Below are 21,922 nucleotides of genomic sequence, written 5' to 3'. Positions count from 1 at the left end.
TTATAGATAGATAGATACTTTATTCATCCCAAAGGGAAATTCACAGTTTCCAGCAGTACTTGCCCGTAGTGTGTGATTGTGTGAGTGAATGAGTGTGTGTGCCCTGGGATTGGTTGGAACTCTATCCAGGGTATATCCTGCCTTGATACCTGATGACGCCTGAGGCTTCCCATGACCTGAGAACAGATCGGATAAGCGGTACAGACAATGAAATGATATGAACCCTGATTTGCATGCGTCTTGGCTCCGTGCTCTCCACCAGTTTTTCACATTGCTGTTGGGGAACTTTATACCACTCTTTTCACAAAAAAGCAAGCAGCTCAGCTTTGCGTGATGGTTTGTGACCATCCATCTTCCTCTTGATGACATTCCAGAGGTTTTCACTAGGGTTCAAATCTGGAGATTGGGCAGTGGGCTCTTATTTTATTTATTCTTCAATCATCGTCAAGATAACTGCTGATAAATCATTAAGCCTGTGCTTATACTGTATATATTCAGTAACAATTTACTGTAAACATCTTTTTATTCAATCTGTATCTTGTCAGATGAGTGAAATACATTTGTGTTATTATTTTTTAATCTTAATGAATGCTGTTTCCTTGTTAATTGCATTGTTTTAATAGAACTTAGTACACACGCTACATTGCTTTGTCGGACACGCGCTCTGCGAACTCGGGCGCGCGCTTTGAATGCTCCCGCGCATGCGCAGTCTGTTCTGCGTTTGAACCAGAATGGCGGTGTTGCTAGAAACGACATTAGGCGACATTGTAGTGGATTTGTACACCGAGGAACGTCCCAAAGGTACGATTTAACCGAAAATATCAGGCGCCAGATGTCATTTGCGTGTTTAATACGTGTAGTAAAAGAAGTAGTTGTTTTCGTGAACGCTAACTCGGATAACAGAGATTGCTAGCACAGAGCCAGCTAGCACGTCTAAGCTTATCAGTTTCTGCTTATATCATCTTATATTAGAATAGCATAATTAGATTATTTTTAGATTAATTATTAGTATAACTCTTAGAGACGAGCAGGAGTTTTTACTCCCCTCTCAGTATCGGAGTTGTTTTCAGGGGAAAGTGTCTAATGTGCGTGTAGAAGGACGCTGGGGAAGTCGTCGCGTGACGTCATCGCCTAATCTGCATGTTCATGTTTGCCTAATTTGCATATTCATGGTTACCTGATTTGCATATTCATTGTTATCTTCACGCAGCCAGCTTGAACTTCTTGAAGCTGTGTAAGATCAAGTACTACAACTACTGCCTCATTCACAATGTCCAGGTAAGAACTTCCTCAACCGACGTTTAGCTCTGATTTTCTGGTCACTGCCAATTTTTTTTAATGTTTAAAAATTAGAATACCTCCCACAGTCCGAACATTACAATGTAAATTAGGTTGATTGGTCATTCTAAAACTGCCGATAGGAATGAGTGAGTGTGTGTGTGTGGTTGTCTGTCTATATGTATGGTGGACGCAGGGTGTACCCCTGCCTTTCGCCCAATATGTGTTGGGAAAGGCTCCAGCAGACCCCCGTGACCCTAATTAGGAATAAAGCAGGTGTGGACAATGCATGGAAATTATAATACCAGTATAACAGTGTAATCTCTGATTGACAGCTCTGCGGTTTGGCTGAACGTTTGTTAGCCAGTCTCTACTGTATAGTCCGGAGACGTGATATTTTGGCCCTAGTGCTGGCCCAGAACGTTCACGTTTCTGTACCAGCCGATGAAGTACGCTAATTTTTATTGTAAGTGTTTATTAGGACCTAGTTACAGAGCATAACATTGGGGCTGTTGGTTTTCATTCCCTTCATTTTCAGAGAGATTTCATCATCCAGACCGGTGACCCTACAGGCACTGGCAGAGGAGGAGAGTCTGTGTTCTGGTCAGTAATAAACACCTCGCGACGACGATGATGTTTTAATCTGTTCGCCTTTTCAGGATTGTACGTTATAATATGAAGTTGATACTAGAAGAGCATTAATATAAACCTGTTGTTGGGGTGTTGTGTTGTGTCAGTAAGCTGTACGGGGATCAGGCACACTTCTTCGAATCAGAGAAGGCTCCCCGGATCAAGCACAAGAAGAAGGGGACCGTCTCCATGGTGAACAATGGCAACGAGCAGCACGGATCTCAGGTGTTTCTTTTTTTTTTTCCCCCTTTTCTTCTAGGTATGAAGTTAATACATGCATGTCTTCTTCGTTATTTACATACAAGATGTGTGTGTGTGTGTATATGTGTGTTGCCTCCTCCATAGTTCCTCATCACTACCGGAGAGAACCTGGACTACCTGGATGGTGTTCACACCGTGTTCGGAGAGGTCACGGAGGGAATGGACGTCTTGGCCAAAATCAACGAGGCATTTGTGGACAACGACTTTATTCCTTACCAGGACATCAGGTGACCAGAAACAAACCATGTGTTGCTTCAAAGTTCTTCTTAGACAAACGTTTTGGAGCATTGCTGTGATCATCTGTGTATTGCGGTTGCAGAATAAATCACACGGTCATTCTGGACGACCCGTTCGACGACCCTCCGGACCTGCCAGTGCCGGATCGATCCCCCGAACCCACGAAGCAACAGCTGGACGTGAGTGTCTTAACCGCTTCAGTAGTTGCCAGCAGTACGGTGCTTTTGTTTGGCCAGATGTAGACCAGCTGCTGAGGAATGTGTGTGTGTTTACATATACTCTCTCACTGACTGATTCACTCCCTGACTGACTGACTCACGAGCTGACTCATTAACTGAATCACTGACAGGTTTCTTAACTAATTCACTCACTAACTGACTCATTAAACAAATCACTGACAGATTTCTTAAGTGACTCACTCTCTCACTGAGTGATTTACTCCCTGGTTGTCTGACTAACAAGCTGACTCATTAACTGAATCACTGACAGGTTTCTGAAATAATTGACTCACTCACTCACTAACTGACTCATTAACCAAATCAATGACAAATTTCTCAAGTGACTCACTCTCTCACTGACTGATTCACTCCCTGTCTGACTCATAAGCTGACTCAAAAACTGTATCACTGGCACATTTCTTAATTCGCTGACTGACTGATTCACTCACTCACTGACTGACTCCTTACCCAAATCACTGACAGGTTCCTTAACTGACAATCACTCACTCTCTCACTCAGATTCACTGATTGACCAAGAGATTTACTAAATCCCTGACTGTCCGTCCCACTTAGTGACCGACTCACTGACGATGTATCTGATTCACTGAAGTAGTTAATGTCTAATACACTCTGACTGTGTGATCGATCGATCGATTGATTGATTAATATAAATTCTTCCTCCTGAGATTACGGTGCTAAAATGTGAGCATGCTTAAAATCTTCACCCTCATGTCAATCAGCTATAACGATTAAAACATACTGAGTTGGTGAGAGCCGCAGGACCTTGGGGAATCACCCGCAGTATTGGGCAAATTTAGATGTGTGTGTGTGTGTGTCGCAGAGCGGTCGTATCGGAGCTGATGAAGCGATAAACGATGCTGAAGGAAAGGACACAGAAGAGCTGGATGAACTGATAAAAGAGAAGGAAGCAAAGACACAAGCCATCTTGCTAGAGATGGTGAGTCTCTCTCTCACTCTCTCTCTCTCTCTCTCTCTCTCTCTCACTCACTGTTTGTGTACATGTTTTTGTTCTATCAGGTGGGCGACCTGCCCGACGCAGACATTAAGCCCCCAGAGAACGTGCTGTTTGTGTGTAAGCTGAACCCGGTCACTACCGACGAGGATCTGGAGATCATCTTCTCTCGCTTCGGCTCAATCCAGTGGTGCGAGACTTTACCTTCGCTTATCATCACTGTGGCACTTTCTGGAGGGAAAAATACTTAATCATGGCTAATGAATTATCTCTGATTTATTTTCTCTACTTTATTTTTCATGCACAGCTGCGAGATCATCAGGGACTGGAAGACGGGCGAGTCTCTGTGCTACGCTTTCATCGAGTTTGAGAAGGTTTGTGTCGTACGGTACGAAACGTACCTCAGTAGTTTGTTGATGCTGTTAGTTTGGCGCTAAACATTGTGGTTTTGTCTTCTTTCTTTTCAGCACAATTGCCTCAAAAAAAGTAACAGTCCTGTTTCTTGGTTCTGTTTAATAAAAATCGTGGTTCCAAACCTAAAAATTAGTGGACGCATTTCCCAATGCGGTGACCTTTCCAGTCGTCTCTAAAGTGAACAGAAGCCTCTCAGGTTTCAGCCGGACCTTAACACCACCGTTTTAACGTTTACCATAGCACAGTCAGGTCTCAGTATTCAGGATGTGCAAGATAACAAGCCGAGACAAAGCTACAGGTGAACCTCTGTGCAGATGTAGTTGCAGCTCAAGGCCTCCAGGGGGCAGCATGGACCCCTTTTTTCTCCCCCCATAAGAAACCATAGACAAGGGCTGTAGGACGAACTTGAGTCAACATACAATGTACATGTTTCAGGTGGAGGACTGTGAGAAAGCGTACTTCAAGATGGACAACGTGCTGATTGACGACCGACGCATCCATGTGGACTTCAGCCAGTCTGTGTCCAAGATCAAATGGAAGGGTAAAGGTAGGTGTGTGTGTGGCCTCTGTGCCTCAGTTTTAGATGACTACGCCTGTCTAAGTTCATTCTCGGTATTTAATCTTTAACTACATCTTTCAAATGTTGTGCAACAAGAATCCTGAATATTTTCATTCTGTTCCACTTTATATCTACGTAAATAATTAGTGTTTTTGGAGGGAAAATAATCGTTACGTTTATAATCATTTGCATTGTGTGTGTGTTTTTGTCTGTTGTAGGTGGGAAGTACACTAAAGATGATTTCAAGGCCTATGAGAAAGATCTGGACAACAGATCCAAACTGGCTCTAAAAGACAAAGTCAAACCCAAGCAAGAGTATCCTTTTGCACAGTCACAAAAGACACCACTTTTTTTTTTTGTGTGTGTGTGTGCGAGAGTTTGTTTTGTTTAACGCCTTCCCGAAAGTTCTCGTTACGACCTTCTGCTGGACGAGGAAGAGGAGGACGTGGGGCGGAGGGATGACCGGAAGCAGCGGGAGAAGAGGCGGCAGTCGGACGACGACGAAGAAGACGACAGGAGGGCAAAGAAATCGAAGGTGTGTAAAGAGAGATTCTGTTCTTTTCACCAGACCTGAAAATGTCCAGGGGCCACTATTTATACAAGAAATAACAGAACCAAAAACTGTATTGTCCCAGGAACCGCAAGTAGTTTTTTAGAGTAATAAACATACTGTGGCACATTTACTAGGACCAGTTTAAATGAGTCTTTAGAAATAAATCCTTTTTTATTTTTATTTCGCTCTAGGATGCCGAGCAGAGCTGGAGAGAGCGGAAAGAGAGCAAGCAGCGATCACGGTCTCGCTCCAGAGACAGAGAGAAGGACAGATACAGGGAGAGGGATAGAGAGAGAGACAGAGACAGGGACAGTCACCATAATAGACACGGTAAGCACAAGCAGAAAAGCCACAAACATGATCGCAGCCGCAGTCCAAAGAGGTCCAAGGACAAGGAGCACAGCCGGCAGTATCGCTGATTTATCAGGGGAAAGAAAAGGACACTTATCACTATGGGACGATGCCATACACCATCGCAGGGCGACGCGGCTACAGAGCAAACAAAACAATTCCAACAAAATACAGAATGCTAAATCTTATTAAATGTTAATGAGACTCTTAATGAGTTCAAGACTCGCACAACGTGAGTCAAAATGCCAGCTGGGCGCTGAAGTGTAACCATGGAGGTGTTATTTTTTACATTTTTGTCATAATGTGGGTGAAAAGTTATAAATAAATCAACAAACTCTGCTCTGACTCGATTAAATCAGATCTGAAATAATTTAGGATTTAATTTCCTTAGGAATGCCCTCAGCTTGGTTTTCTCAGATGAATAAAATAAAACTCCAGTAGAGATTTACACCACTCCAAACTTGTCTTCATCTCGTCTGTTCACAATCCGTCATACTCCGGTCCTGATGCTGATTTCTCAGATCTATTCCTTCTTCTTCTTTGGGCTTTTCCCTTCAGGGGTCTCCACAGCGAATCATCTCTCTCCACCTATCCCTATCTTCTGCATCCTCAACACTTACACCCACTATCTTCATATCCTCATTTATTACATCCATATACCTCCTCTTTGACCTTCCTCTTTTCCTCCTGCCTGGCAGCTCCATGTCCAACATTCTCCTACCAATATACTCACTCTCCCTCCTCTGAACCTGTCCAAACCATCTTAACCTGTCCTCTCTAACGTTGTCCCCAAAAATGTCCAACATGAGCTGTCCCTCTGATGTCCTCGTTCCTACTCCTGTCCAACCGTGTCACTCCCAAAGAGAACCTCAACATCTTCAGCTCTGCTGCCTCCAGCTCTGACTCCTGTCTCTTCCTCAGTGACACTGCCTCTAAACCGTACGGCATGGCCGGTCTCACCACTGTCCTGTACTCCTTCCCCTTGATTCTCGCTGATATTTTTCTATCACACAGAACTCCCGACACCTTTCTCCACCCATTCCAACCTGCCTGCACTCGCTTCTTTACCTCTTTCCCACACTCTCCATTACTCTGGACTGTTGACCCCAAGTACTTAAACTCCTGTACCTTCTTCACCTCTTCACCCTGTAATCTTACTGTTCCACTTCCCTCCCTGTCATTCACACACATGTACTCAGTCTTACTACAACTGACTTTCATTCCTCTTCTCTCCAGCGCAAACCTCCACCTCTCCAGGTTTTCCTGCACCTGCTCCCTGCTCTCACTACAGATCACAATGTCATCTGCAAATACCATTGTCCAAGGAGACTCCTGTCTGACCTCCTCTGACAACTGGTCCATCACCATAGCAAACAGGAATTGGCTCAGAGCCGATCCCCGATGCAGTCCCACCTCCACTCTGAACTCCTCTGTCTGCCCTACAGCACACCTCACTACTGTCCGCTCCTCTCATACATGTCCTGCACCACTCTGACATACTTCTACTCCTGACTTCCTCATACAGTACCACAGCTCTTCCCTTGGCACCCTGTCATACGCTTTCTTCAAGTCTACAAACACACAGTGCAACTCTCTCTGACCATCCCTATACTTCTCCATCAACATTCTCAGAGCAAAAATTGCATCTGTTGTGCTCTTTCTGGGCATGAAGCCATACTGCTGCTCACAAAGTTCCACTACCTTCCTTAACCTAGCTTCCATTACTCTTTCCCATAGCTTCATTGTATGGCTCATCAACTTTATCCCCCTATAGTTGCTGCAACTCTGCACGTCACCCTTATTCTTAAAGATCGGCACTAATACACTTCTTCTCCATTCCTCAGGCATCTTCTCACTCTCTAAAACCCTGTTAAACAGATTAGTTAAAAATTCCACTGCCACCTCTCCTAGACACTTCCAGACCTCCACCGGGATGTCATCAGGACCAACTGCCTTTCCACTTTTCATCCTCTTCAAAGCCTTCCTGACTTCATCCTTTCTAATCTTATCTACTTTCTGTTCCACAGAGTTCACCCCTTCTACTCTTTCTTCCCTCTCAGTTTCCTCATTCATCAGCTCTTCAAAGTACTCCTTCCTTCTTCTCTGTACACTCTCCTCACTTGTGAGCACCTTTCCATCTCTATCCTTAATAACTCTAACTTGCCGCACATCCTTCCCATCTTGATTCCTCTGCCTAGCTAACCTGTACAAGTCCTTCTCTCCTTCTCTAGTGTCTAACCTAGTGTACAACTCATCATACTCCTTCTGCTTGGCCTTAGACACCTCCCTCTTCACTCTGTGCTGTAACTCCTTGTATTCCTGTCTATTCTCTTCAGTCCTGTCCATGTCCCACTTCTTCTTGGCTAACCTCTTCCTCTGAATACTATCCTGAACTTCCTCATTCCACCACCAAGTCTCCTTATCTTCTTTCCTCCTTCCAGATGACACACCCAGCACCTTTCTTCCTGTCTCCCTGATCACTTCTGCTGTAGTTTCCCAGTCATCTGGCAGCACTACCTGACCACCCAGAGCCTGCCTCAACTTCTGTCTAAATTCCTCACAACATTCCTCCTTTTTCAGCTTCCACCACTTGGTTTTCTTCTCTGTCTCTATCTTTGACCTCTGCTTACAGACCATCAAATTCATCCTACACACCACCATCCTATGCTGTCTGGCTACACTCTCTCCCACTACCACTTTACAGTCACTAATCTCTTTCAGATTGCCTCTTCTACATAGGATGTGGTCTACCTGTGTGCTCTTACCTCTTCTGAAAATAAGTGTTAACCACAGCCATGTCCATCCTCTTAGCAAAGTGCACTACCATCTGTCCTTCAAGGTTCCTTTCCTTAACTCCAAACTTGTCCATCACCTCCTCATCACCTGTGTTCCCCTCACCAACATGTCCATTAAAATCTGCTCCTATCACCACTCTCTCCCCCGTGGGAATAGTCTCTACCACCTCATCTAATTCACTCCAAAATCTCTCTTTCTCCTCTAACTCACAACCTACCTGTGGGGCAAAACCACTAACAACATTCAACATCACCCCTTCAATCTCCAACTTCAGACTCATCACCCTGTCTGACACTCTCATCACCTCCAGAACATTCTCACAAACTCCTCCTTCAGGACCACACCTACCCCATTTCTCTTACTATCCACACCATAATAAAATCCTGCTCCTATACTATGAGCCTTGCTCCCCTTCCACCTGGTCTCCTGTACACACAGTATATCCACCTTCCTTCTGTCCATCATATCAGCCAGCTCTCTACCTTTCCCTGTCATGTACCAACATTGAGTTCCTATTCTCAGTCCTACACTCTTACCTTTCCTCTTCTCTCTCTGTCTGCACACTCTCCTCCCTCCTCTACTTCTTCGAGCAACAGTAGCCCAATTTCCACCAGCGCCCTGTAGGTTAACGGCGCCGATGGCGGTCGTTAACCCGGGCCTCGACCGATCCAGTATGAAATTTAGAGTACTGACGATTCACATGGTTAAATTTGGCAATGTTTTATGCCGGATGCCCTTCCTGACGCAACCCTCTCTATTTATCCGGGCTTGGGACTGGCGCAGAAATATTGACTCCCATAGCTAGATTATTTCTCAGATCTATTCCAATGCACATTTATTCTCAGATCCAATAAACCGTGGCCTGAAGGTTTGGTTTATTTAGAATGAGTGTTAAATAATTAATATTTGGATTACATTCACCATCTTTGATTTTATTCAAAAGCTTCATTAAAAGTCATCAGTTTATCTTTATATACACAGATCAAGCATAACATTATGACTAGTCCCAGGTGAAGTGAATCAGACTGATGATCTCATCATGGCACCTGTTAGTGGGTGGGATATATTAGGCTGCAAGTGAACATTTTGTCCTCAAAGTTGATGTTAGAAGCAGGAAAAATGGACAAGCCTAAGGATTTGAGCGAGTTTGATGAAGGGCCAAATTGTGATGGCGGATAGACCACTGGATCAGAGCATCTCCAAAACTGCAGCTCTTGTGGGGTGTTCCCGGTCTGCAGTGGTCAGTATCTATCAAAAGTCCTGTAAGCGTCACAGAGGCCCCACCTCACAACCTAATGGAACATCTTGGTGCTAAATCCCTCAGCACACCTTCAGGGATCTAGTGGAGTCCATGCCTTGACTGGTCAGGGCTGATTTGGCAGGAAAAGGGGGGCCATAATGTTTTGCTTGATTTAATAGGTCTAGTATAAAATAATCACAATGAAGCATCTTTGGCTACACCAATTATGAAAAAGCATAAAGATGCCTCATTTCACATCCACTCAATAAACAAAAAAGACAAAAATCACACAAGTGGCAGACATTTATTTATTGGTATTTAACGCATCAAGCTCAGTACAGATATTTAGCACATCTTGATCAACCGAGGAAATAGCAAGAGAATCAGAATAGCAAAGTTTCCCTTTCCCCCTCAACATCCAGAGCACAGTCACGCAGCAGCCTTCCTCCTCCCAGTGTGGGACGAAGGCTGATGTAACGACCTCAACCAATTCATCCACCACCACCACAGAACCTAAGGGACTGGGACTGAAAGTGGGAGTAACCGTGGGGAAAAAAGGGAATTGGTCCACACCATGTATAGAAAATAAAAGTACAAAATATGGGGGGGGGAATAAAAAGGGGGGCATGCCCCAAACTGCACTGGGTGAGGGTTTATAAAAATATATATATATACACACACACACACACGTTTCATCCAGAGTTTGTCTCTCTCTCTAAAAACACTTCCTGTTAAGAAATGGTCCATATGGAAGATATTAGTGTAAAACATTTCCCTTATTCAGACTACGTTTGCCCTGCTTCTAGATTCTTAAAAAAAAAGCAAGATTTTATTGAAAGATGACTAAAAAAAACAGCAGTGAGGAATTAAACCCCAAAGAGTTGGCCCTTTAAAATATATTTAAGATTTGGAACCCAAGAGCAGGCCTGATTTCAGCACGCCGAAATGCTCACTTCTTTTCCAAGAGTAAAAGCTGCAGCTCTTTCGTTTTGGGAAAACGCCTCAGTTCCCTGTTTGGCAGTAGTACGAGACTTTCGCTCTCTCTGGCTGGAGAGGCTTTTGTGAAGTTTGCTGATGTAACAAACAGGGAAGTCACTCGCTCCGAAGAGATGGCACTAGCCAGCGTCAGTGAGGTTTGTAGGCGTGAGCTGCCTGTAATATCTGATCACACTTCTGGAGAAGTTTTTGGATATGAATGAAAGCGAAATAATCTTGAGAGGCAGTTTAGCCTCTGCCTGAGCACACCATGGGAAATTTGAGAGAGAGAGAGTCAAAGGAGGAAGAAAAAAATGTAAGTAGTGGACACTAAGATTGTAGTGCTTATAGACTGCACTATTCACTATAATTCAGGGGGAAGAGGCTTTGGGGTCATGATTTACACCCAAAACAAAACTTAGTGGTGCAGAGGAGATTAATTAAAAAAAAAAATTAATAAAAAGGCAGTTGATGCAACTGTTAGTGTGGAATGATCTGGGAGAACCCTGACATGCTCAGATCCATGCAGGTCTATTGTGTGCGCTTATCAGGGTTGTGTATCGTTTAGGGGGAAAAAAGAAAGTGATTCGCTGAGGAACGGGCACTATGCTGGTCAACCCTGAGGTCCTGAACAATGAGGGGTCGAAACAAGAAACAAGAGAGCAGGCATTCTCGGTATTCATGCACGTGTGGAACGGCTCCTGCTTTTGCACACGGCTACATTCACTGACTTTATTCCTCCCTGTGTTCAGAGGAGTAGAATATTAAATATAATAATAATAATAATAATAATAATAATCCATGAGTGACAAGGTGCCAAACTTCTTTCTATATTAGTGCTTAAACAAAACGCTTTGGTGCTCTCGGTGCTTATTATAAAGTGCAATATTTATTGTGTATATATTTTATTCTCTCTTTGAAAGGACAGGCTTGATTGCGCACTTCATTCGTGGGGGGGGGGGGGGGGGCATTGTGAAAGTTTTATAGATATTAGATTATATATTTATAAAGTTTTTTTTCCCCTTAGTGCTATGTTTCAAAATCAGGCTGGTTTTTAAATGGGCAGGGTGTTAGGGTTGCTTTGTTTTTTTTTGAGGATTGTGATACCGCACTGTTAGGGAGACGGATCTGAGCATGCCAGGGCCCCTGCTTAGTGGGCGCGGAAACCCTGTCTGTGGAGGATGAGGGGGGACACCTGCAGGAAGGGGAGGCTCCTCAACTCTACATGCACTTCAAGATCACAGCAAGAGTGAGCTAGAATATCTACACGGACACGACGAGAGCTTTCATGCAACATATCTACGGATCGGGTACGAGGACGTTTACGGGAAAAACTTGCGATACAGCTACAGTAATGAAACTCCAGGCAGCAGCAGCAGAGCTTCGCGGCTCTGCCCGCTTTCTTTTTGCGCTTCCTCATCTTTTAGCTCTGCTGGCTCTGCTGCGGCTTCTTAGCGTAACTGGTAAAGACGAAGTTGTAGTCGTTGAAGTGGGCCAGCTGGCGATCCAGGCGCCTGTAGCCGTCGAGTTTCTGCGCAGACGAGAACACGCTGCGACACTTTGAGCTCTGTTGGAGAGAGAGAGACAAATACAATCAAGTGTTACATATACAATATATTTGTTCCTACATTATTCTGCTTATATACGTCTTTCTTTCTTAACGCCATGCCAGCTTCTATGGCTATATTTATGGCGATATATTAGTGTAATTACGGTAACAATTCTTTTCCAGCAATTACAGGAATCATATAGACAGTAACCTTGTTAGCTACGTTTGTATAAATCGGCATCTCGACTCGATCCCCATCATTAAACGTGACCGAACAAGCGTTTCGATCGCCATGTGCGCTTACCTGATTAACAAAAAGCGTAGTCACAAATTTTCCTGGCTTGAAGACGTCCACGACTTTCCGGACGAGATCGTCGTAGGACGTCTGGGAGAGGTTGGTTTCGAAACTAACGTACGAGAACTCTGGCTCAGGGGTGATGTGAATCGTCCAGTAAGTTCCCTGCTCATCAGCAAAGAGAAACCATTAATATCCAACTCTGTGACCAAAGATTTTACACTCATTTACGTTATTATATCCAAATACGTACATCCGTTTTCATTCCATTCATGGAGTATCCACAAGGGTTGAACATTGTGGCGTCGATCACAGAACCTGGAATCAGGTCACGAATTCCACTCATCTGTGGAGCAACACAGCACAGGTTACATTAACACACTAAATTTACTGATTTACAGACTGATCACACTCTGAGGACATTCATAAAGGACATGATTCTGACCTGAACCACACTCATACGTCGATTTACACCCATCAGGCGTAACATTATGACCACCTGCCAAGTATCGTCTTGGTCCCCCTTTCGCTGACCCGTCCTGCACTGTGTATTCTGACCCCTTTTCTATCAGAACCAGCATTAACTTCTTCAGCAATTTGAGCAACAGTAGCTCGTCTGTTGGATCGGATCACATGGGCCAGCCTTCGCTCCCCACGTGCATCAATGAGCCTCGGCCGCCCATGACCCTGTCACCGGTTCACCACTGTTCCTTCCTTGGACCACTTTTGATAGATACTGACCACTGCAGACCGGGAACACCCCACAAGAGCTGCAGTTTTGGAGATGCTCTGATCCAGTGGTCTAGCCATCACCATTTGGCCCTTCATCAAACTCGCTCAAATCCTTACGCTTGTCCATTTTTCCTGCTTCCAACATCAACTTTGAGGACAAAATGTTCACTTGCTGCCTAATATATCCCACCCACTAACAGGTGCCATGATGAGATACTCAGTCTTATTTCACTTCACCTCTCAATGGTCAGAATAGTAGATCATGCTAGGCCTGTTGGATACGTATAGTTTCCTTTATTAGGCTTGTTTATGCCAGAAATATTTATTTCCTTTCCCTGTTCACCCCCAAACTATCCATCTCAAGAAGCAAACATTAATAAAAATATAACAAGGACCACCAGTGACCATTTAACAATCCCCAGATCTGACATTGACAACTGAACTAGGCTTGAATGGATGAGGCTCTGGGTCGCTGACCAGAAGATCTGGGTTCAACCCCAACCCACCCTGCTCCAGGGGTGCTGCATCCTGGCGGACCCTGCGCTCTGACCACAACCCCAAACGATATGTGATGAAAGAATTTCACAGTGCAGTAACGCATGTGACAAAATAAAGACAACTTGAATGAATCAGAGTTAAGCTTTAGAGACGAAATGAAGATGAGAAAGGGGGTGTGGCACATACACGAGTGACATCATTAGCGGAAACACCGTCTTTCATGTAGAACTGGTCCATCACAGCTGGATCGAGATCGCTCATCAGAACCTCCAGCGTCTGGTCCGCCTGCTTGTTCTCCCAGTACTCCGGCAGCTCCAGAGTAAACAAGTACCTGAAGACGATCAGCACAGGGATGATTACAAACTCCACACGGTGCGCGTGAACGACAAAAAAGAAAAAAGAAAAAGTAAAATAACGGTACCAGCAGTCAGAGTTCAGACGTCCCATACAGTACGCTGCTCCATCTGAGGGCACAAACATAACCGCATCATTAACTCACTACACTTCAGAGAATTCAGCTGAAAAGTGCACAGACGGTGGTGAAGCCTACTTGGGAAGATCTGGCTGAGAAATCCCACTTCATCCTCAAAGTTGCGGTGGGGGAACTCCTGATGGGCGGGCTTCATAAAGTTCTTACGAGAGTAAAAGAAGTTCTGTGTGATACAGGAAAGAAAGATCATATTAAACATTAGAAACAAAGTAGATGTTTCTTGGATAGTCCGACACGCCTGTGGACTTGTACGCCTGTGTGTGTGAGAGATGTTGACCTCACCTCGATGGCGTCAAAGCCGCAGTACTCGCGCGCCAGCTGCAGCAGGGGCACCAGCGCTTGCAGTAAGAGGGTGGTTCCGCATGTTTTCAAAATGAAACGTCTCTTGGAGACAAACATGCTACTCTCGCTGCAGGAGGAACACACAGCTTCGCTTTTAATTTCATAATAAAAAGGGGATCAAAAAGAAATGTGGAAAGAAGGACAACAGGTGTATGTTTTTATTTTTCAAAATCTTCCTGTCTGATTTTTTTTTTCCCCCTCCTCTCATTTATTATTAATCCTCCTTTAATTATTCAGTGAGCTGAGCTTCGTTTCCTCTCAGGGAGGATTTGTGAGTCACACGAGTGTGAATGTCAATAAGGGGTGGGAGAGAGAGAGAGAGAGAACAAGACCTACCTGAGTATATAAGCTTCCTGCTTGTCAGTCTTTGTCACACTTATGATCAAACAATGCACATTCTCCAGAAGTTTGTCCCACTCAAACCTGAAACACACAAACACTGCCTCTTAACACTTCAGATCATTACCCACAAACCTCACACAGAGACCGGGGGTACACGTTTATATCAAACACGCTTGTTCCGATTCGTTGCCGTTTCTATAGTAACACGGGGAGCTGCATGGCAGACGCTCCGCGATACCCTGTTTATCATCAGTGCGGTATTGGACGAGGAGGAAGTGCGTGAATGCTGAGGTGGAAGAAACTAAAGAATGTAGAAGGGTGTTAGAGTGATGTGACACGCAGGAATCTCAGACATTTAGACACTTCCTGGTAAGATTACATCGAGAGAGGGAGAGAATTGAGAGAGTTATGAGAATTTTTGGGGGAGTCGAGGAGAAAGAGAGAGGGGGGGGGGGGCAGTGAAAGAAGGGAAATAGAGAGTTGAAAGGGAGAGAAAAGGAGGAGGGGTGGAGAAACAGGAACAGCTTGCTAAACAAATTTAAAGGCGTTAATTGCAGTGTATGTGCTGGAAGTTCATGAAACAAAACGTTCCAGTAAAATCCACATCCCCTCACAGCCAAATATTTAAGTAGCTTGATTACAGCCGTAAAATAAACCTGCTCTGAGATCTGAGGCCGTCGTGTCACTTGCACAGCGAACGACTTCCTTCAGTGCTTCAAAGTCTCAGTGTGCTGACTGGACAGTGTGCTGACCGGCGAGTGGTACGAGTGCGGACACACCAGGCCGAGGCGTCTGAATAACTAACCCTGTACAGTGAGGTGTGTATGAGATCAGTCTGTGTGCTGCGTAGTGAATATTTAATTAATGACTCGCTACTTAATACAACACAGGAGAACATCTCAACCTTAACTGTCAGGATTCTTAGAAGTGCCTCACGCCGTGAGGGGTATTTTAGGACTCTGCAACTCAACCCCCACCTCACCTGCTCCTGTACAACTGCCCCGGGGCTATTTTAGGACGGATGATGGTGGCGGGTTTAGCAGGAGGGCGTGGGCGTGTGACATAGCTTAAAGGTTTGAAGGACAATGCAAAGCCACTGAATGCGTGTAGGCAGAAACCTTCATTTCAGCTAAATAAACTGTGTAACAAGAACAAGCCACGCCCACCTTTCCCTGTTTTCACATCGAAATCTGGTCGATAGATTGTATGCAGTTATCACGGGAAAAGGAGGGCGATGATCACAGAGCTGTTCACAGAAACGACAAGGAACAACGCCTGAAAAGCTGCTTCCTTTACTCATGTGTCGCGACATGCCCAAATAATATTACTACTATTACTATTAATGAGCAAGAGAGAGAAGAGGGGGGGGTGGGGAGAGGAAAGGGAGAGGGAGAGCAAGAGGGAGACCAAGAGAGGGAGCAAGAGTTGAGAGAGAGAGAGAGAGCGAGAGAGGGGGATAGAGAGGGCGATAGAAAGCGCAAGAGTTGAGAGTGAGTGAGAGTTAAGAGAGAGAGAAAGAGGGTATACAGTAATAATACTAATTAGTATTACTGGTCAGACCATGAATTACATCAGCATGGTTATAAACCATTTCTAAACTCCAGAAGATTTGCACTTTGCTGGAATTTCCCCATTAGGACGCTCAACCTTTGTCTCGTGAGACGCATCACAACTCTGAGAAAATAAAGCAGAAAACTCAGGCAATCTCAAAACCTCGGACCATAATGAATGATTTACTGTTAACGAGAATCTTCATGAGTACCAGCACACAACTACAGGACTTATAACCACTGAGCATCATGCAGGCTAAACTTTCTGTACCGGATACATCAGGGTTCTCTCATACATTCCATACAGCACACTACTACTACTACTACTACTACTACTATTACTACTATTATTATTATTATTATTATTATTATTATTATTATTATTATTATTATTATTATTATTATACCTTTAACTGAGTAGCAGGAACAATTGCATTATGACACGAAATGGAGTTTAAATATTAAAATCTTTATTCAAAAACACAAAGTGACTGGTTTAGAAGGCTGGCTGCGTCTCTGCGTACAAACCCTGAAAAAATTCAGGCAGAAAACACGTCTCCATTTGATTTGAGCGGACAATATGACACTTATTTACACCCACATGGATCGCAACAATAAAACTGTTAAGGTAAGCGAGGTGTTAAGGTATTTAAAGTGTTAGAACACGGCGTCTCGTCTCGCTGCCCGGCAAGGTGACGAGGTTCCTCTCACACACACACAGGGTGTAGATTTGTGAATCAGATGCCCTTGTGGACTTATTTGGCCATTGGCTGAGCTCCAGCACCCGTGATCGGCTTCCCAGTACCTCGGCGATGGTTTAATCCTTCCTAACCGTAAGCTAACGCCGCTCGTCATTCGCCCTGACCTCCTAGGAAACCGTAGCCACGGTTATCCAGTTCCAGTGCCAAGAAACATCCCGGGCCTTCCTGCGTTTTTAACATGAATGGGAAAAACATGACACACATTGTGGGGACAAACAAACATTATACACAATCTGATTCCTTCTCATGGTGTGTGACAATCTACCGAGTTCTACACTACAGCAGCTCCAACCTCCACACAGGAACCACGGCTCACTCACCGGAGTCCAGAACACCATATGAAGCGGCGGTCAATGCCGGGAGCTCCACTTTCAGATCACGGCGGCTAAATTAAGCGTGTGGAAGGATCTGGGATGGGAACGCTGCTGAACCCTCAGGAGCTTCCAACAAGCTGGAGATGTCACGCCATCATGTGTTCTCATTTCTCGATAAAATCTGATTCGTTCCTAATCGGTCAGTGAGAGTGAGGTCATTTCTCCTGCACTGTGCACATCATGTGTACGCAGGAAAGTTAAGATGAAAAGTGAAACTCTAACTAGAGAAACTGACACTGTATCAGAGAGGAATAAAGCAGTGTCACTCATCACTCCCACACGTCCCTCCTTATCCCCCCCAAAGAGTTTTATTCCTCTTATACCCCCCCCCCCCCAAAGAGTTTTATTCCTCTTATATCCCCCCCAGAGTTTTATTCCTCTTATAACCCCCAAAGAGTTTTATTCCTCTTATATCCCCCCGCAAAGAGTTTTATTCCTCTTATACCCCCCCGCAAAGAGTTTTATTCCTCTTATATCCCCCCCCCAAAGAGTTTTATTCCTCTTATATCCCCCCCCAAAGAGTTTTATTCCTCTTATATCCCCCGCAAAGAGTTTTATTCCTCTTATACCCCCCCGCAAAGAGTTTTATTCCTCTTATACCCCCCCGCAAAGAGTTTTATTCCTCTTATATCCCCCCCAGAGTTTTATTCCTCTTATATCCCCCCCCAGAGTTTTATTCCTCTTATATCCCCCCCCAAAGAGTTTTATTCCTCTTATATCCCCCCCAGAGTTTTATTCCTCTTATATCCCCCCCAGAGTTTTATTCCTCTTATATCCCCCCCAGAGTTTTATTCCTCTTATATCCCCCCCAGAGTTTTATTCCTCTTATATCCCCCCCAGAGTTTTATTCCTCTTATATGCCCCCCCCAAAGTGTTTTATTCCTCGTATACCCCCACAAAGAGTTTTATTCCTCTTATACCCCCCCAGAGTTGTATTCCTCTTATACCCCCCCCAAAGTGTTTTATTCCTCTTATACCCCCCCAGAGTTTTATTCCTCTTATACCCCCCCCCCCCCCAAAGTGTTTTATTCCTCTTATACCCCCCCAAGAGTTTTATTCCTCTTATATCCCCCCCAAAGAGTTTTATTCCTCTTATATCCCCCCCAAAGAGTTTTTATTCCTCTTATATCCCCCCCAAAGAGTTTTATTCCTCTTATACCCCCCCCAAAGAGTTTTATTCCTCTTATACCCCCCCCCAAAGAGTTTTATTCCTCTTATACCCCCCCAGAGTTTTATTCCTCTTATACCCCCCCCCAAAGTGTTTTATTCCTCTTATACCCCCCCCCCCCAAAGTGTTTTATTCCTCTTATAACCCCCCAAAGAGTTTTATTCCTCTTATATCCCCCCCAAAGAGTTTTATTCCTCTTATATCCCCCCAAAGAGTTTTATTCCTCTTATATCCCCCCCAGAGTTTTATTCCTCTTATACCCCCCCCCCAAAGTGTTTTATTCCTCTTATATCCCCCCCAGAGTTTATTCCTCTTATACCCCCCCCCCAAAGTGTTTTATTCCTCTTATACCCCCCCCCAAAGTGTTTTATTCCTCTTATACCCCCCCCCAAAGAGTTTTATTCCTCTTATATCCCCCCCAAAGAGTTTTATTCCTCTTATATCCCCCCCAAAGAGTTTTATTCCTCTTATATCCCCCCTCAAAGTTTTATTCTGCTTATACCCCCCAGTGTCTATTCCTCTTATATCCCCCTCCAGTGTTGTATTCCTCTTATACCCCCCTGTGTGTTATTCCTCTTATTACCCCTCCCCCCCAGTGTCTTATTCCTCTTATACCCCTCAACCAAAGTCTTATTCCTCTTATACCACAGCATTTAATCACCAATTACAGTTACAGGAGATTAAAAGGAGACTCTGGCTATAAAGCTATAATTTAAAACAATTAAATCAAAGCTGAAATAAGACTCTACAGGAAAAACATTTGAACCTCAGACTTCTTTCAGGCAGTTTTGGGGAAATGTTCTGAGGAGACGTCACCTTCGCATATCAAAATAGTTTAACGTAGTTCTTTTTAAAAAGGGTTCTAGCAGGTCACATGACCATAATGGTGCAAATATATATTAATTTCAGCACGCGTTAGTCCTGAAAAACGACCTTAGACGAGCGTACAGGTACATGACGCGAGACAGCGCCTTAGCTTGGAGCGTCACATATGTTGTTTTCGCATTGCTCACACGTTCACGTCTGAGGAGGTGCACTGTTCGGTAACAGGTGAGAGAAGAGAAACAAAAACACCCCATAAGATCATATAAATGTACCCTTTACCAGTATCTCAGTGTGGAAGCTGGAGTGCTTGTTATTAAACAGTTAAACTTCGAGGTAAAAACTTTAGGCACGTGCGATCCATTAAAGAACACAAAAATCCGCGTGTGAAACTAATTCCGTCTAAATAGGGATTTTTGATGACGTGATGAAAATATTTCCCTAAAAATAAAGAGAGACATCCTCGGGATCTCGTGACCATGAACGCATTCACGCTTTAAATTTACCCCCCCCCCAACACACTCCAAATCTACGATCACGATAATGACGTCACGAACATGTAACATACACCGCGTGCACTCATTAGCCTCCATTTTAACGAGTGCATCTGCTTTGCTGGAGGTTAGCAACCACTCTCTCTCTCCCCCTCTCTCACACACGTGCACGCGCTGCATTGCAGTGTGCCGTAAATCGTGCGCGTGTGACAGCTCGGGCTTTTTAGGAACCGAACCAGGCCGCGGATTCTCGAACGCGTGTGGGGTGGTGGTGGTCACGTGCTCGGGGTCTTCACGAGACAGCAACGGACAGACAAAAAAAAAAAATAAAGACGACTAATCAAAACCTGACCAAAAATATTAAATACATGCAAATTAGCTGCGTGAACAATGCACATGAACGATATATTCGCCCTTAATCCGTAGTGATGAGAGTCAAAGCGTACGTCGTCGCGTCTCATGCTAACGTCTCGCGCTAGCACGCGCCACATTATTATTAACGTCACTTGCACACATGCAGTGTTTATTCAGTTTAAAGAATAACATTTACGATAGGTATTGAAGGATTTTTTTTTTACATCCAGTTTAAAATAGTGTTGAAGAAAATATTAAGATTGAGTGTGTGTAGGTGAGAGAGATTAGCGTATAGATAGCACGTGAAAATGATATAAAATGTCAAGTTCTGAAAGACTTTATCGCGAAAAGCCGTGCGATCGGCCATCAATAACAACCCGAGTCAGAGCTCTGAGGTGGATTTAATCAACGCTTCGGGTTGCTACGCCATAAATGAATGACTAAGAGGGGGAGGGTGTGTGAGCTACTGAACAAACATGGCAACCATGTCACCATTCAGCTATTTTATCGGTCCCGAAATACATTTCACCGCGTACATAATAACTCGAATTATAAAGATGCTTTATTTTAAGTCATTAAAATGAGTCAAATGCACAAAGAGGGGTGAAAAAGCCCCCCAAGCAAAGGGGAAAAAACCCTCAGTCCCAAACAGCGCCCTGCTCCCTACACTCGCGCACTTCACCGCGTCCGAGGTACCGTCCTCCTGCACCCTATCTAGCGCCCTTCTTATCATTTACAGACAAATTTGGGATACATCCGGACGAGAATTTTTTTTTTTTTTTTTTTTTTTTACTAACCTCGGGATGCTTCGTAGGTCCCCGGTACCTTTGCTGTCGTCCTGCCGGGAGAACCAAACCTCCAGCAGCTTCTCGGTCCCCTCGAAGAAATGGGCACTGTTTTCCTCCATCGTGACACAACACAAACAGACAGAATTCAAAAACGGTTTATTTTTGATTTCAGCTCCAAATCAAGTCCTTTGCCTTCTCAAGCTAAAGATGTTAAAAGCTCAGTCCTTGAGTCTTGGGTCCTAGTGTTGTTTCTTGAAGGTGGATGGTTTCTTTTTAACGTCTTTTAACCGACTTTTCCCCTTTTACAGAGAATTACCGTGAGCGAGTGCTAGCTAATGTCGCCGGCCATACTGTGTAGAGCACCGTTTCCGCGCAGCGCCGCCGTTTTATTCAGTGCACGAGCTCGTCACGCTTCTCCTCGACCAATCACAGCAGAGCACCCGCCCTCCCCTCCTTCCTGTTGGCCGCCGAGCGAGTCCGCGCTTCACAACCAGGACGTGAGCCAATCGTAATCGAGGTCCCGCCTGATTTTAACTTCAGATTGGCTTTCTCAGCTGTCAATCGTTGATAAGAAGCGTTGCGTAATCCGTATCGAGGCTGAGCGGGTTTGTTTTGCGTGTCCTCGTGCGGGGGAATATCTATCGAGGTTATTAAAAATAAATTATAAAAATAAAAATATATTACTTTAAATAAACTGATATATATATATATATATATATATATATATATATATATATAATTTTTCCCCCATATGATCGTAATAATATTAATATTATTAATAATAATAATAACCGATAACAATATCTCTCCACTCAACCTGATTTATTAAAAAATAAAATCTCATCATAATGTTAAAAAATAATCAGCCCGTGATTTAC

At 44.2% G+C, this 21,922-nt stretch overlaps 2 protein-coding genes across 2 annotated transcripts; one reads left to right on the top strand and one right to left on the bottom strand.

Moving 5' to 3' along the window:
• Positions 1 to 683: 683 nt before the first annotated feature.
• ppil4 (peptidylprolyl isomerase (cyclophilin)-like 4) lies at positions 684 to 12,058 on the top strand. Its single transcript, XM_058391836.1, has 13 exons — positions 684 to 801; positions 1,211 to 1,278; positions 1,817 to 1,881; positions 2,016 to 2,133; positions 2,254 to 2,396; positions 2,489 to 2,585; positions 3,466 to 3,582; positions 3,663 to 3,787; positions 3,905 to 3,971; positions 4,447 to 4,558; positions 4,789 to 4,885; positions 4,976 to 5,105; positions 5,315 to 12,058. The coding sequence occupies exons 1-13, from the start codon at positions 732 to 734 to the stop codon at positions 5,540 to 5,542; spliced, it is 1,437 nt and encodes a 478-aa protein (XP_058247819.1). The 5' UTR covers positions 684 to 731; the 3' UTR covers positions 5,543 to 12,058.
• amd1 (adenosylmethionine decarboxylase 1) lies at positions 11,436 to 21,421 on the bottom strand. Its single transcript, XM_058391847.1, has 9 exons — positions 21,054 to 21,421; positions 14,728 to 14,814; positions 14,332 to 14,458; positions 14,110 to 14,212; positions 13,981 to 14,023; positions 13,746 to 13,890; positions 12,583 to 12,675; positions 12,339 to 12,494; positions 11,436 to 12,052 (listed from the first exon to the last, which is right to left on the bottom strand). The coding sequence occupies exons 1-9, from the start codon at positions 21,161 to 21,163 to the stop codon at positions 11,909 to 11,911; spliced, it is 1,008 nt and encodes a 335-aa protein (XP_058247830.1). The 5' UTR covers positions 21,164 to 21,421; the 3' UTR covers positions 11,436 to 11,908.
• Positions 21,422 to 21,922: the final 501 nt, after the last annotated feature.

This window comes from Hemibagrus wyckioides, linkage group LG06 (assembly GCF_019097595.1).
Source record: "Hemibagrus wyckioides isolate EC202008001 linkage group LG06, SWU_Hwy_1.0, whole genome shotgun sequence".
Lineage (NCBI taxonomy): Eukaryota > Metazoa > Chordata > Actinopteri > Siluriformes > Bagridae > Hemibagrus > Hemibagrus wyckioides.
Note: the sequence above shows the minus strand (reverse complement) of the source record. Positions and strands in the feature narration are given on the sequence as shown.